This window comes from Tachypleus tridentatus, chromosome 13 (genome assembly GCF_004210375.1).
Source record: "Tachypleus tridentatus isolate NWPU-2018 chromosome 13, ASM421037v1, whole genome shotgun sequence".
NCBI classification, from domain to species: Eukaryota; Metazoa; Arthropoda; class Merostomata; order Xiphosura; family Limulidae; genus Tachypleus; species Tachypleus tridentatus.
Window position 1 is genome coordinate 257,330,137 of NC_134837.1, and position 12,293 is coordinate 257,342,429.

The window sequence follows — 12,293 nt, forward strand, 5'->3', positions numbered from 1 at the left end:
ACAAAATGGCTACTTTAAACACCATGACCATTGTTAAAACAATTTACGTAACTTTGATTATTAGTATTAGAACATAAAAACTGGCAAAAGTCATGAACGAACAGTAAAGAAATACATACGTTTAACGAGTTTCGGTTTCTTGTTAGTTAGCACGTAGCTTTTCACACTCGCAGACGTTATTCAATGCGACAATACAGAACTACGGACAGACCAAAGTTATTTAACAAAAGAATAGGCTTAGGCAAAACAAAAAATTAGATCCGCGTGTCTCGACGCACGTTCATGACATGACTAGACACTCGAACACGCATGGATTCAGTTATCCGCCTTTTTCCGGTTGCGTTCTACCATTATCTTCTACAAACTTAGATTTCCACGTGGTAAGCTAGGACCGGTCTGTTGGTCTTAACGTACATTTGGTGGCAATTTTCCGACGTCATTATCAATAGTGACATTTGAAAAATAAAAATACAAACTTCATTATAGCTTATATTCCTATATTACATATACCTTCTAATGTATCCTTACTTGTTTCAACTACTGAAATCTAGAATTTAAGAACACGAAGTATTGCTTTTCCGAAGAATGATGAAGAAAACCGAGTGTTAACAACGTTTCACGGAACTATGGTTATTGTCGTAGCATGACTAAAAAGAAACGACTCCGTGCCCGCAGGAAAAAAACAAAAACTACTATTCGTTCAGACGAGAGTGGCCAACAGTTTTCGGCAGGTGCTCTTAACTGCTTTCCCTTTCTAACGGCTACGGACAGGTAACCCAAGCTTCGCGAAGATAGTATAAAGGAAATCGCACCAAATACTCTATTAAAGGAACTTTTAAAAGTCTTTATGTCAAGACAGAATCAGTTTGTCAATTTAAGAATATTTTCAACTGCCAGACTGCCGCAGAAACTTAAGATATTGTTTGTTTGTTTTTGAATTTCGTACAAAGCTACTCGAGGGCTATCTGTGCTAGCTGTCCCTAATCTAGCAGTGTAAGACAGCTAGAGGGAAGGCAGCTAGTCATCACCACTCACCGCCAACTGTTGGGCTACTCTTTTGCCAACGAATAGTGGGATTGATCGTAACATAACGTCCCCACGGCTGAAAGGGCGAGCATGTTTGGTGCGAGGGGGATGCGAACCCGCGATCCTCAGATTACGAGTCACACCCTTAACACGCTTAGCCAAAACTTAAGATATAATTCCTACTTTTACTTCCAGCTAAATAAAACGTGTAATTCGTGAAAGTTGGCTTCTAATGTTGATTTAATACAAAACCACACGCAAGACCTACCTGATCTGTCCAGATTTTATAAATGTTTCAGAAGAAAAAAACGCCTCACCCACTTATGTATAAATAGTGGTACACTTATAAACTACGGCGTTATAAATGAAAAAAAGTCAAAGTTCATCTAAGCCTAAAATAACATTTGAGAGCACAGTGCACTATTTAATGTTTTATGCCTTATTAATAGGTATCTCAGAATTGTCTTTAACAACGTATATTTCGGTTTTAGTTTTGATACCAATGTTAATATGCTTATATTAAGCATTTATTAACAACGCAAAGAGCAAGGTGGAAACCGGATATTCCTAATCCCCGAACTACGGATTATATCTTTATTTACAAACTTTAGCAACAAAAACCTAAAGCGATTTAACCTACCATCATCAGTTCACGCCATCCAGGAAAGCTGTTCTTCAAATCATGCTTTACAAAAGGAAACAAATTGTACTTATGTTTACCAAATTTATACTTTCTTAAAAAACGATCCAAAAATTTAATAATTTCGAATATTCGAGTCGAATCACTTATTGATTTTACAGCGAACGCTGGTGTTTCAGAATTTATTTACACTGGGCACCATTCTGGTAGACATTCTCTGCACCGTTTCTGTAAAACCAACATTCATGTAATAATCTTAAAGTTCCCAAAGATATACCCTAGAGCCCACTGAAAATGAACATCATAGCCAGACATGCAACTCTAAGCTTTCTCCATATGCAGGTCTTAGCTGTCAGCTACTTTCTCGCACAATTAGTAAACATTTCTAAGTGCAAGACTTTACACTCATCGATAGTAAGTTACTGGCAGCACTTACTTAACCTCAGGTTTCAACTTATGTATAAGCGAACTCTTTTATACTGAGGGTATGTTTATCATTGGCCTTGATTGAGATCTAAATTATAAAACGGTTTATTAAAAGTAAGAAACAATGTTTTATCTTTAAAAAAAATGAAACATTAGACCACCAGATAATTACAATTAGATTACAAAACTATTTAAAGAAATAGTTTAAATGTATAAAAATAAATTGGATCAGCAGATAATCGCTCAGTAATGGTCATCCTAAAATTTATATAAAACGATAATGTCCATTATGACTTGTAGTTTAAAATATTGGACTTTTAATTATAATTTGGTTCGTTTTTAGTGGATTTCCTGCAAAGTTTTACTACTAATGAATATACCTTGGAAAAGAATTTTGTGTTTTTGGATAAAGTACAAAAACTGAGTTTGTTTGTTCATTACGTTGATGACCATGGACTATCTACTTCAAAGTATGTTGGTATCTATTTTCCATCCTGTTACTGGTGTTATTCATGTATTTAAATGTTTCCCTATAATCTTGTTTTAATAGGAGATAAATTATAGTAAATAAAATCATAAAAATTGATGTCTATTGTTTAGTAATTTCATAAAAGACTTCTGAAGTCTTGCCTTTTGTAACACTTTCTCATTTGTCATCTTTGGGTTCAAGATATTCTCAGCATCCTCCTAATTTATCGTACTTTCACTGCTTCTAATCTGTTGTGCTAGTTCGATTGGGGTCTTATGGAGCAACACAACGAGAGTATCTGCCTCAAGTAAGTCGTAAAAATACAAAAATATTATGCAAGATAAAAACAAATCAAGTTAAACACCAAAAAATTTCCAAAAGCAGGTTAAAAAAAAAACAACTTAGAATTTAAAAAGCCAATGACCCATAACATTTTTTTTAAATAAAGTTAAACAATGTCACCATCGCCAATGTCCAACATAAGGAACATAGAAAAGATGTGCTGAAAATGGTCCTGCTATTGTGGCTTGAGTGCCAAAAACGTCACACACTGGTGGTTCAGGTCCAGATAACAGAAAACGATGAGTTAAAAAGTTGTGACCAATGTGTTCCACCGGCACGACAATTTCTTCCTTCCAGTTCTGATGGAAACAAGATGGTTAAAAAGCAACAGAAGGTTCGATATGGAAAAGCTTATCACGTTGCTCACAAAGTCGACTGTCAACTGGCGCTATGTCGAACCATAAAGAGAACCGTAATCCGTATATGGAACAAACATGGCTATGACAGTACTAGTATAGACGAACTTAGCTGTGGTGTCAGCGAGCGTATGACCAGATATCCAGAAAAACTGTTTAATAAGTGGAAGATGAAAAATGGGCCAGTCACTGCTGAATATTGACGATAACAGGGTGAAAACTAACGCAAAGTGATTTCAGGGCCAGTAGAGAGCTAAGAAAGTCAGTGCAAATAGCACAATCAGTGTACTACATAATTTCTACATGATCCAGAGCAAATGAAATTACATACTGAGCAGTGAAAACAAAAACTGCCGAGGATCCTGTGAGCAACCACAGTCACAATAAATCATAGCAGGGTCCACAGAGTCACCTGATTTTGAATCATCCATAGAAACAGGAATAAGAGATTGATTTGAAATATATTCAGGAAGAAAATGGTCCTTATAATTGGGAGTATCTGGAAACGGCAAAAAGCTATGGTGGAATGTGCTTATCATTGGGGGGCAGCTATGTCATCCAATACCAGACTCAGTTCTTCCAGTTATGCTTGGAAATGAAGGTCAAAAGAACGAATTGCAAACCATCTCTTCCAAAAGAGCATAGTCCACCGAGAAAGATAAAACCAGGGGATGCTGTGGTAAAGATCAAAACTTAGTAGCATACTGCAAAAGTTGTACACAACAGATGTGAAAAGGAGGTTCTTGAGAATTTAATCTGCTTTCCATAGCTTTACTAACTGCAAGGTTTGAGTTATCAAGTAGAGTTCAGTTTCACAGCCCCTATGAAGCGGGGGGTTATGGGTCAAATGCATTTTATTCAGACTAATTTGATGACGTCATGGTGTAGGTTGTGACAAAAAGTAGAAGAATGACATGCAACAAAGTAGGCCTGCGATAACTTGTTCTCAAAACGTGAGGAACGTCACTACCACGGCAGCTTCTTGACTATTGAACATGATAATTCTCACTCAGGTCAACAAAAAAACCGACACAGTCTTGCCTTGACAAAGTTTGATCGCGGTAACACCTGGCAACAGGTTATCAGAGAGACTTGTACAATCTTGAAGAGTATATACATGCCTGCAGTAGTCTTAAAACTATTAAACTCAACAAATCTGACTATGGGAGTTTCTGTACGGTTTTCACTGTGATGGCAAATGTTTCAAGGCGGGTCCATTGTCCGTTGATTTTAACCCAACAGTAAAACTTCTGCGGACGTAAGGTTCACTGCTTTGTATTTTAACTTCAAACTTTAACAAAGATCTGATTTAGTAGTGCTCAAAAATCGTAAGTACTTATGTTTACATAAAGGATTTAATAATGCGTCGTTATTCATAAACAAGCAGAGGTTTGGAAAACCGTTTACGTAAAAACTCTTCAAACACCCGTTAGTTATAACTTCACTATTTGTAGCTAAATATTTTCGGAATTTAAACCCTTTTGAATCCTCATGTGAATGGTGCATTCTCAAATACAATTAAGATGTATTTTAAAGCGTGACAACCACTTAAATTTGTTTTAATTCAGAAATCTTACGCCTTCACCGAAATTATCAGATGCTGTTTATACACGTTTTATGTAAGAGAGCTTGTTCATTCATAAAGCCGAGAACAAAGTTCAACTAAGACATGTTTGCACGTTGCTTTTCGTTTTAAGACAGTGTGTGTGTGTGTGTGTGTGTGTGTGTGTGTGTGTGTGTAGTCTACTTAACAAGTACTTTAAGTACTTTACAAATTCATATATCATGTCGTGTTCTAGTCTACAGAATATATAATTCTTCTCGTTATGCATGGTGCACGTTTTACTGACGTCACGACAGTAAAAATTGAACGTTAAATGTCCCTTGCGTGACATTGTAGTGTCTATCGTCTGACAGGCGGATAATACACTAGTGATCACTCCAAGCAGCCTTCAGCCCCCTGTTGGGTAAATAACCAAAGATTCTAACGCGGATCTCTGAAACACCTGAAGTCGCATTATTTTGACCAGAAAAAAACAAAAAAACAAGTGAGAACAAAAGAATGGCAAAGATAAATACCTCAGCATTGTTTTTAATGTTAAAGTCCCCTGTTTATAATATATCCAGTAAACATTACAAGTACTGATGAACGAATAAATCCTTCACATGAAACTTCCACTGAGGGTTTCCTTCCTACACTCATTCGTGGAAAAGTACACTTTTCTTTGTAAATTCACATTTCCTTTCTCTTCCCTTACAACAGTTTATTATCCCCTCTTTGAAACCAACACACTGCAGCTGTAAACGAACAGGGTTTATTTGTTTTTAACCACAAAGCTACTTGTGCCCACCACAAGTAATGAGCGTTTATACTTACTGCTGACCCATGGGGAAACGGACGAAGATGGACTTTCAGGTTTTGTAATACTGTCAAAACCCGGGAGAGAGAGGAAACATTCTATTAAAATAATAAATCCTATTTACATTTCCTTGATGCTACGTAATGCTAGTCAAGAGTATCTTATTATAACGTGACATATTTGAAGGCTTTCTAGATACTAAACTAACAATTTTTCCTTCGCTTAGGTCAGGCTGTTCAGAGGAAATTCGAGAGAAAACTTTAACCAGAGCATAAACATTTTGAGTAAATCTCGTGGTTTCCTGGAGTCAAGATAATTATGCGTACAAAATCAGACAATTAGGTTAATGTTTGTAATCACCAAAAACTTTTTTCTCATTTTACTAGAGCAAGATCGTTTTATAAAAACTTGTTACCTCAATTGTAAGTTTCGTATTTCTCAAATAAAGTCGCGAAGTCTCATTCATAGGGAAATTAACAGTGGCAAATATCGAAATGACTGTTAAAAAACTTAAGTACACGATATCTGCTAACAATTTTATCTAGTTTCTATTCAACGTAACTGATACAATATGCACAGCATGACCAATGAAACAAGTGGATGAAGTTTACAGATCACTGAACTCTACGGTACTATACGAACAACATTCAGGAGTAACTTTGAATTCTTGCTTTAAGTTCATGTCACGCTGTGTTGTAATTTAGAATGTATAATATTCCTAGTCATTCATAGCAAGTGTATGTTTTACTGGCGTCACAAAAGTACAAACTGCGACATTAATAGTCCTTTATGCGACGCCATTTGTGTCTACTGACTGACTTACAACTGGTGCAAGCATTTGAAACAGGTGACCCCTCTAGGCGATATATGGGCCTCCTTTCGCAGAAATAATCAAATAATTTCACATTCCAGAGATGCACACGGATGTTTTTTGATTTTTTAAATAAGAAATATCACGAAGCCGTCCCTCTTAAATCCACTAAATTAAAATATAAAAAACAACAGGAAACGATGATTAAAAAAAGGAAATTATAAAGTCAATGAATACACAAGAAAAAACACCCAACGTCATAAAAAAAGGAACTAGGGAAAGATGTTGCAAGGAAACAAGTGAAAACAAATATCGAGAGCTATAAAAAATACCTGTGTTTCAACAACGAGCCAGTGAAAAGTCCGTGCAGCAAGAGAGTTTGTTTAAGAGCCAAGCTACATTGAGCTATCTGCTGCATACTCTGTGGGGGAAACGAACCCTGCACCTTAGAACTCCAAAGTTCGTAAATTTACAGCTGTCCCTTCAGAGGGTTATTTGAGAGCTACTCAAGGATTTTTTTTTCATGTAAATAGTTGGAAGGTGCTGATCAGCTGATGTGTTACCACGTGTTCAAAGAAATTTACTCTGTTAAATAAGTTGGACAGTACTAGTAAAACGTAATGGTAGATTATAAAACCGAATTTTAAGTGATGAGAATGTTTAAGGTCCAACACAAGACTATACCCAGCATCTTTAAAATAAGTTTAAAACGAACAGCTGTTTCTAAACATGTAGCATCACCTAAAATTATTTGCAACATTGAAAGTAAGACTTACACCAGAGAACACTATCACTTTGGGATGCGTACGTGTAATGCGTTGTAATACCAACTTTAAAATGAAATATATTACTATCTGACACTAATAATAAAATTTCACATTACTGACCCCCTGAAACATTTGAAAACAGCTTGTTCCAGTACCGCAATACGAGACATGCGTACTAAAAGTGCCAACATTTTCGGGTAATGTATGGTATTACGGCATTGATTTGTCTTTTGTCTTACGAGTCACAATAAACATTGTATTCTGCGTTCCCTCTTCATAAGATATTCTTCTGAATATGTCTACGTGAGAGTGGAGTTTCAGACAGTGAATTATTTAGTTGTTTCAAAGCTCCTGTTACGTAACTAACTCGAGTGAATGAGTTTATATTTGTGATATGGAAGTTGATAATTTCAATATTTCTTGAAATACGGAAATAAATTTTACAATGAGCATCACAAAAGTAAAACAATGTGTTCATAAAGACAAAAAAAATAAAATACGTACTTACTAAACGGAAACGATAGAATAGTGTATACATACTATAATATGACCCAGAGATGTTTTAATAATTCAAGTGATATGCAAATCACACCTGGATAATCAGAAAGAAGAATGGATTTACTAATTTACAAATGTTTTTCTTCAATTTTCTAATTTTTTTCCCGAAATATTTTCAGGTGTTTGATGACTTTCTTCTTGTAAAGATTTCAAATTTTCCACCGATACTTTCTATCTTTGTTACTTTCCAAAAGGTGCAGTATACTAAGTAGCTACATACAAGTTAAAATGATTCATCTCTAACTATGATTTCTAAACAATTTATGTTAAGTCCTTGGCTTAAAAAGTTAAATAGTGCTGAACTATCTAAATGTCTGATAAAATTACGATGAATTAACTAGCTATTTTAGCTTCACACTTTGTTATTCTCTGCCAGCGATGACAAAGAGACAAAACCTGTGTACGGATTTTTATTTACCATGAATATAACAATCTTATTTCCGTTAAAAATGACCAATTACCGATAAGGAAATTAAAGTTGGTGTTGCTCAAACTTTTATTTCTACAGTTTCATTAAATGCAATGTGTATTAAACAAAAACTGTGGTGGAAGTTGTTGAAACATGTTTTTTTAACATCATGACACCAAGTGAAGATTTTATCATTTGTTTTCTCCATATCTCAATATTAATCTATTCTGAAGAAGTTATACTGGCTTATATAGTTTAAAAACAACTTAACATTACGTGTTCAGATTACTAGCTTCTGGCAATTACAAACACCATGACAATACAGGTTGACAAACTATGATTAGCTAATATTAAGAATAGAACGTGAATAAACGTGTAGTTTTATCCAAGGTTAAAGGAGCTATTTTATATAGCATTATCAAGACTTTCCTGCTGGAGAGATAGAGCGTCATAGTATACTTTAAAAAAAAAAAAAAAACAGTAAATTCGAACATCAAATGTTTTCTTTCGGAATGCACTGAAATAAATAAAAATTTAAAACATGAGATATTTTACAAAAAAAAATTAAGTTTTGTATGAAATTAAATATACCTTTGTATTGAAAAATAACTAGAACTCTTAAAGTTGTGTTTTTAAGTGCGATACAAAATTATTTTACTTCAAATTTTGTTTCAATGGTGCAACTTTTCGCTCATAGTAGGCTGACCCCATCCGTTTGTGTTACATAACTTGAGTCCTCCTACTCGAATTTTTTTTTTCCGATAATTCGTTACAATACCGTAAAACCAAAATGTTTCACTCCAAAAGTTAGATTTTTAATTTACATTCTTGCATGTCCCAAATATATATCAAGGCACTTATTTTGTATTCTAGTAATACAATTTGAAACTTACCGACTTCTCATATGATACGATAGTTACACAAACCATAGATTACGGCAAAACCACCCGTTGCAGTACTAGTGCTAACTGGAAATTGTAGTTGTGTACTCGTCCACAAAAATAGGCTTAATCGACAATATGCTCAACAAATTATTGCACAATTTACTAAAAACATAACTTAGTCACAATATTACAAACTTTTAAACTTACCTTTGATATCAACCGACTTTGATACGTAGAGTTCGTTAATTACTACAACTACCTAACGCTTGTTACTATCGTGAATTCCACCGGTTACACACGTCACTAACTACATACTTTCCAGATGGCGGTATAAGTATGTCTGATTTTGAGACAATCTGAAATCTCATTGGATTAGGTTATAAAACAAAAATAAATTGTTAAATTACACTTACGTAATGTTAAAAAAATGTCGTAACAAAAACTTTCACAACATAATTTTTTTCATGCTACAGTTGCTTCAACTATATATTTGTATTTCACATATTATTTCGCTGTAGATGTATGTTTCTTTTAATTGTTATTTAAGCAATAATTTGTTATGGTTGCTCAGAAATAATAATGTTTGGTTCTTTTACTTAAAGCAAAACCACATTCACCTACCTCGTGTGTTTACGAGACATTCGAATCTCGCTGTTCCACCGAGAGACCAGTAATTTTGAAGGCTTATTGAGCAAAAATTCGGGGCTCAATCCATGTGTTGGAAATAGTACAGCTAACTCATTGTGCAGTTTTGCACTTAACAACAAACGAAATAACTATTTTGTATCCTACAAATAACTTTACTTATTAGAAAAATAAGTATATCAGACGTAATAAACAGCATGTTTATTATTTTACAGTAAAAAGTTTGGGAATAAGAAGATTTCTTCACGACCTAACATTAAAAGGACTACAAAAATGAAATTTATTAGTATCAACTGTTATAATGCAATAATACAATTAAGTTAAATAAATACAAAATAGTTTTTATAAGGAAAAACGTAATATATCACAAAAAATATACAGAAGACAGAATAGGGAGGTGTTCTTCAGTGAGATTGATTTCTTTAATTGACATTGTTAGTATCATACACGATTACCTAAGTCGGATATTTAATTAATAACTGTTTGTTTTTTAAATTTCGCACAAAATAACACCAGCGCTATCTGCGCTAGCCGTCCTTAATTTAGCAGCGTAAGACTAGAAGGAAGGCAGCTAGTCATCATCACCCACCGCCAACTCTTGGGCTACTCTTTTACCAACGAACAGTGGGATTGACCGTAACATTATAACGCCCCACGGCTGAAAAGGCGAGCATGTTTAGCGCGACGCGGGCGCGAACTCGCGACCCTCAGATAAACCATTCAGTCAACCTTCCATATCAATTGAAATTATTTGAAATCATTCAAATAATTAATAGATGAAAACTCTAACGGGAAACATTATAGTTGTATAATGAGATGACCGGTAAAGGAATGGTGTCAGCTTCTTTCTTGTTAGAAAGTTAAAATAGCTAAACAAAACAACTGAATAACTGCGTTCTACTTCTTGTTGGCATATGTACCAGAGTATTTAGCAAGTGAGCTAATTTCAATAGTAAGCATTATTCTTTGGGGTAATGACTACAGGCAAAGCAGTGAAATATTTTGGAGACTTCAGTCCTCGTAAGCTCCCTCATACTACCATCCCTGACCAACTGCCAGATATCAGCAGCTAAATTACAGCTTGTGTTATCCCAGAGAAAGCAAATTAAAGAGGCTTCCAAATTAAAATTTTCTCAGTATTAAATAGAAATACATATTTGCACATCTACATGAATTATTTATTTTTGTCAACTTGTGCCTTCTGTCATCTTACACACATATAAGAGACCCGCAAAGGCTTGTACCTCAGCTGTACTAAGTAAAGTTTTGTGTCTTATAATATTTGAGTTCCACAAAAAAATGTCAGTAACAAACATCATCCCATGTTCCATGCAACATTATGCAATATAATCTAGAAAGATTTTAATCTGTATTTACCAAGATAAGGCTTTCAGTCAACCTACAATTCAACTGTTTACACAACTGAAGTAACAGGAGAAAGAAACAAGTATTCATTATTTTCCATAGGAATGCATACTGGTTAAATCCCACAATGCAGCATCTGCGGATTTCTGTTTCATTAGACTGTTAAAACAAGTACTGAAAAACATCGTTCTCATACACTACATAGATTATGGAAAGCAAGCAGAGAAGAATGGTGTGCTTTGAACAAAACAGCTACAGGTTAAATAATAGAAATTACTCTGAAGAGTTATTGTCATTTCTAAAATAGGTCCACAGTAGTTATGACAGTGCATAAATGTTCAAACTTGTAGAAACATTAAGGCCGAAATAATGTAATTTGTTATTATTTAAGTGGCCTTGCCTTTCAACCATTTTCACTACATATTTTAAAACAACCTACCAAAACAGAACAACGATACAACAATATTGTAGTGATGTTGTTCTTTTGTTGGGCTGTTTTTTTTTATAAATTACTTGGAGAAATACCGTGTATTTAACAATAACAAATCCGTTTATTTATTTCTTAACTTTACTATAAGCTGCCTTCACTGAACACTGTAGTAACTTGTGGGACTAAGTTTACAACTATTCAAATGGAAATACAACTTTAATGGTATTGCGAATAACGTAAAAGTAAACTTACCTATAGTAATTCACGCTTAATCTATCAAGTAAATGAATATTAGCGATTACTAACACTGTTTCAAATACTTCAATAAATGGCAGAAACTCTGTTAACTGAAAACTGACTAATTACTCAGTACTAATTTTTTGTTCACCACTTCTAAACTAACTATCTATTCGTACTTATATCTGTATATTTACTTCAGACACTGCGTGCAAACTCTCGATCACAAACATGCCTGAATATTCTTGTAACTATTTGATTTTAAGGTAATGCACCCTCTAGCTAACATCTAATTTAAACCATTGAAAATATAACTTACATCAATATAATTTCTGTTAGTCCACAAAGAAAAGAACTATGATAGATAAGTTTATTATATTTGAGTAGAGCATTAAATCCGTTTAACGTAATGTTTTGACCGCTATACTTTTCTACCTAGGCTTATGGTGCATTATTTTATAATTTGTTATTTTAGCATTTTATGGATTTCACATCTGTTTGTTTGTCTTTTTTTTAAGTACAAAGTAATACCATGGGTTATCTGTTCTCAGCTCATTCCAGCTATCGA

The 12,293-nt window shown here is 34.2% G+C and overlaps 1 protein-coding gene across 3 annotated transcripts in view; it reads right to left on the reverse strand.

Annotated features, from left to right (window-relative positions):
- The window catches only part of LOC143240787 (pyruvate kinase PKM-like), a 36,567-nt gene extending 27,170 nt beyond the window's left edge, over positions 1-9,397 (reverse strand). Inside the window, exon 1 of one of the 3 annotated variants that reach the window (XM_076483844.1) lies at positions 9,256-9,397. Coding sequence is in view for 1 of the 3 variants with exons in the window: in XM_076483843.1 (XP_076339958.1) it covers positions 9,058-9,093 (36 nt within the window). In the remaining 2 variants the exon portion in view is untranslated. Of the gene's footprint in view, positions 1-119; positions 439-9,057; positions 9,109-9,255 lie in introns of those variants that run through there. The other 2 variants (XM_076483843.1, XM_076483845.1) reach the window with 2 other exon arrangements.
- Between the last annotated feature and the right edge of the window lie 2,896 nt (positions 9,398-12,293).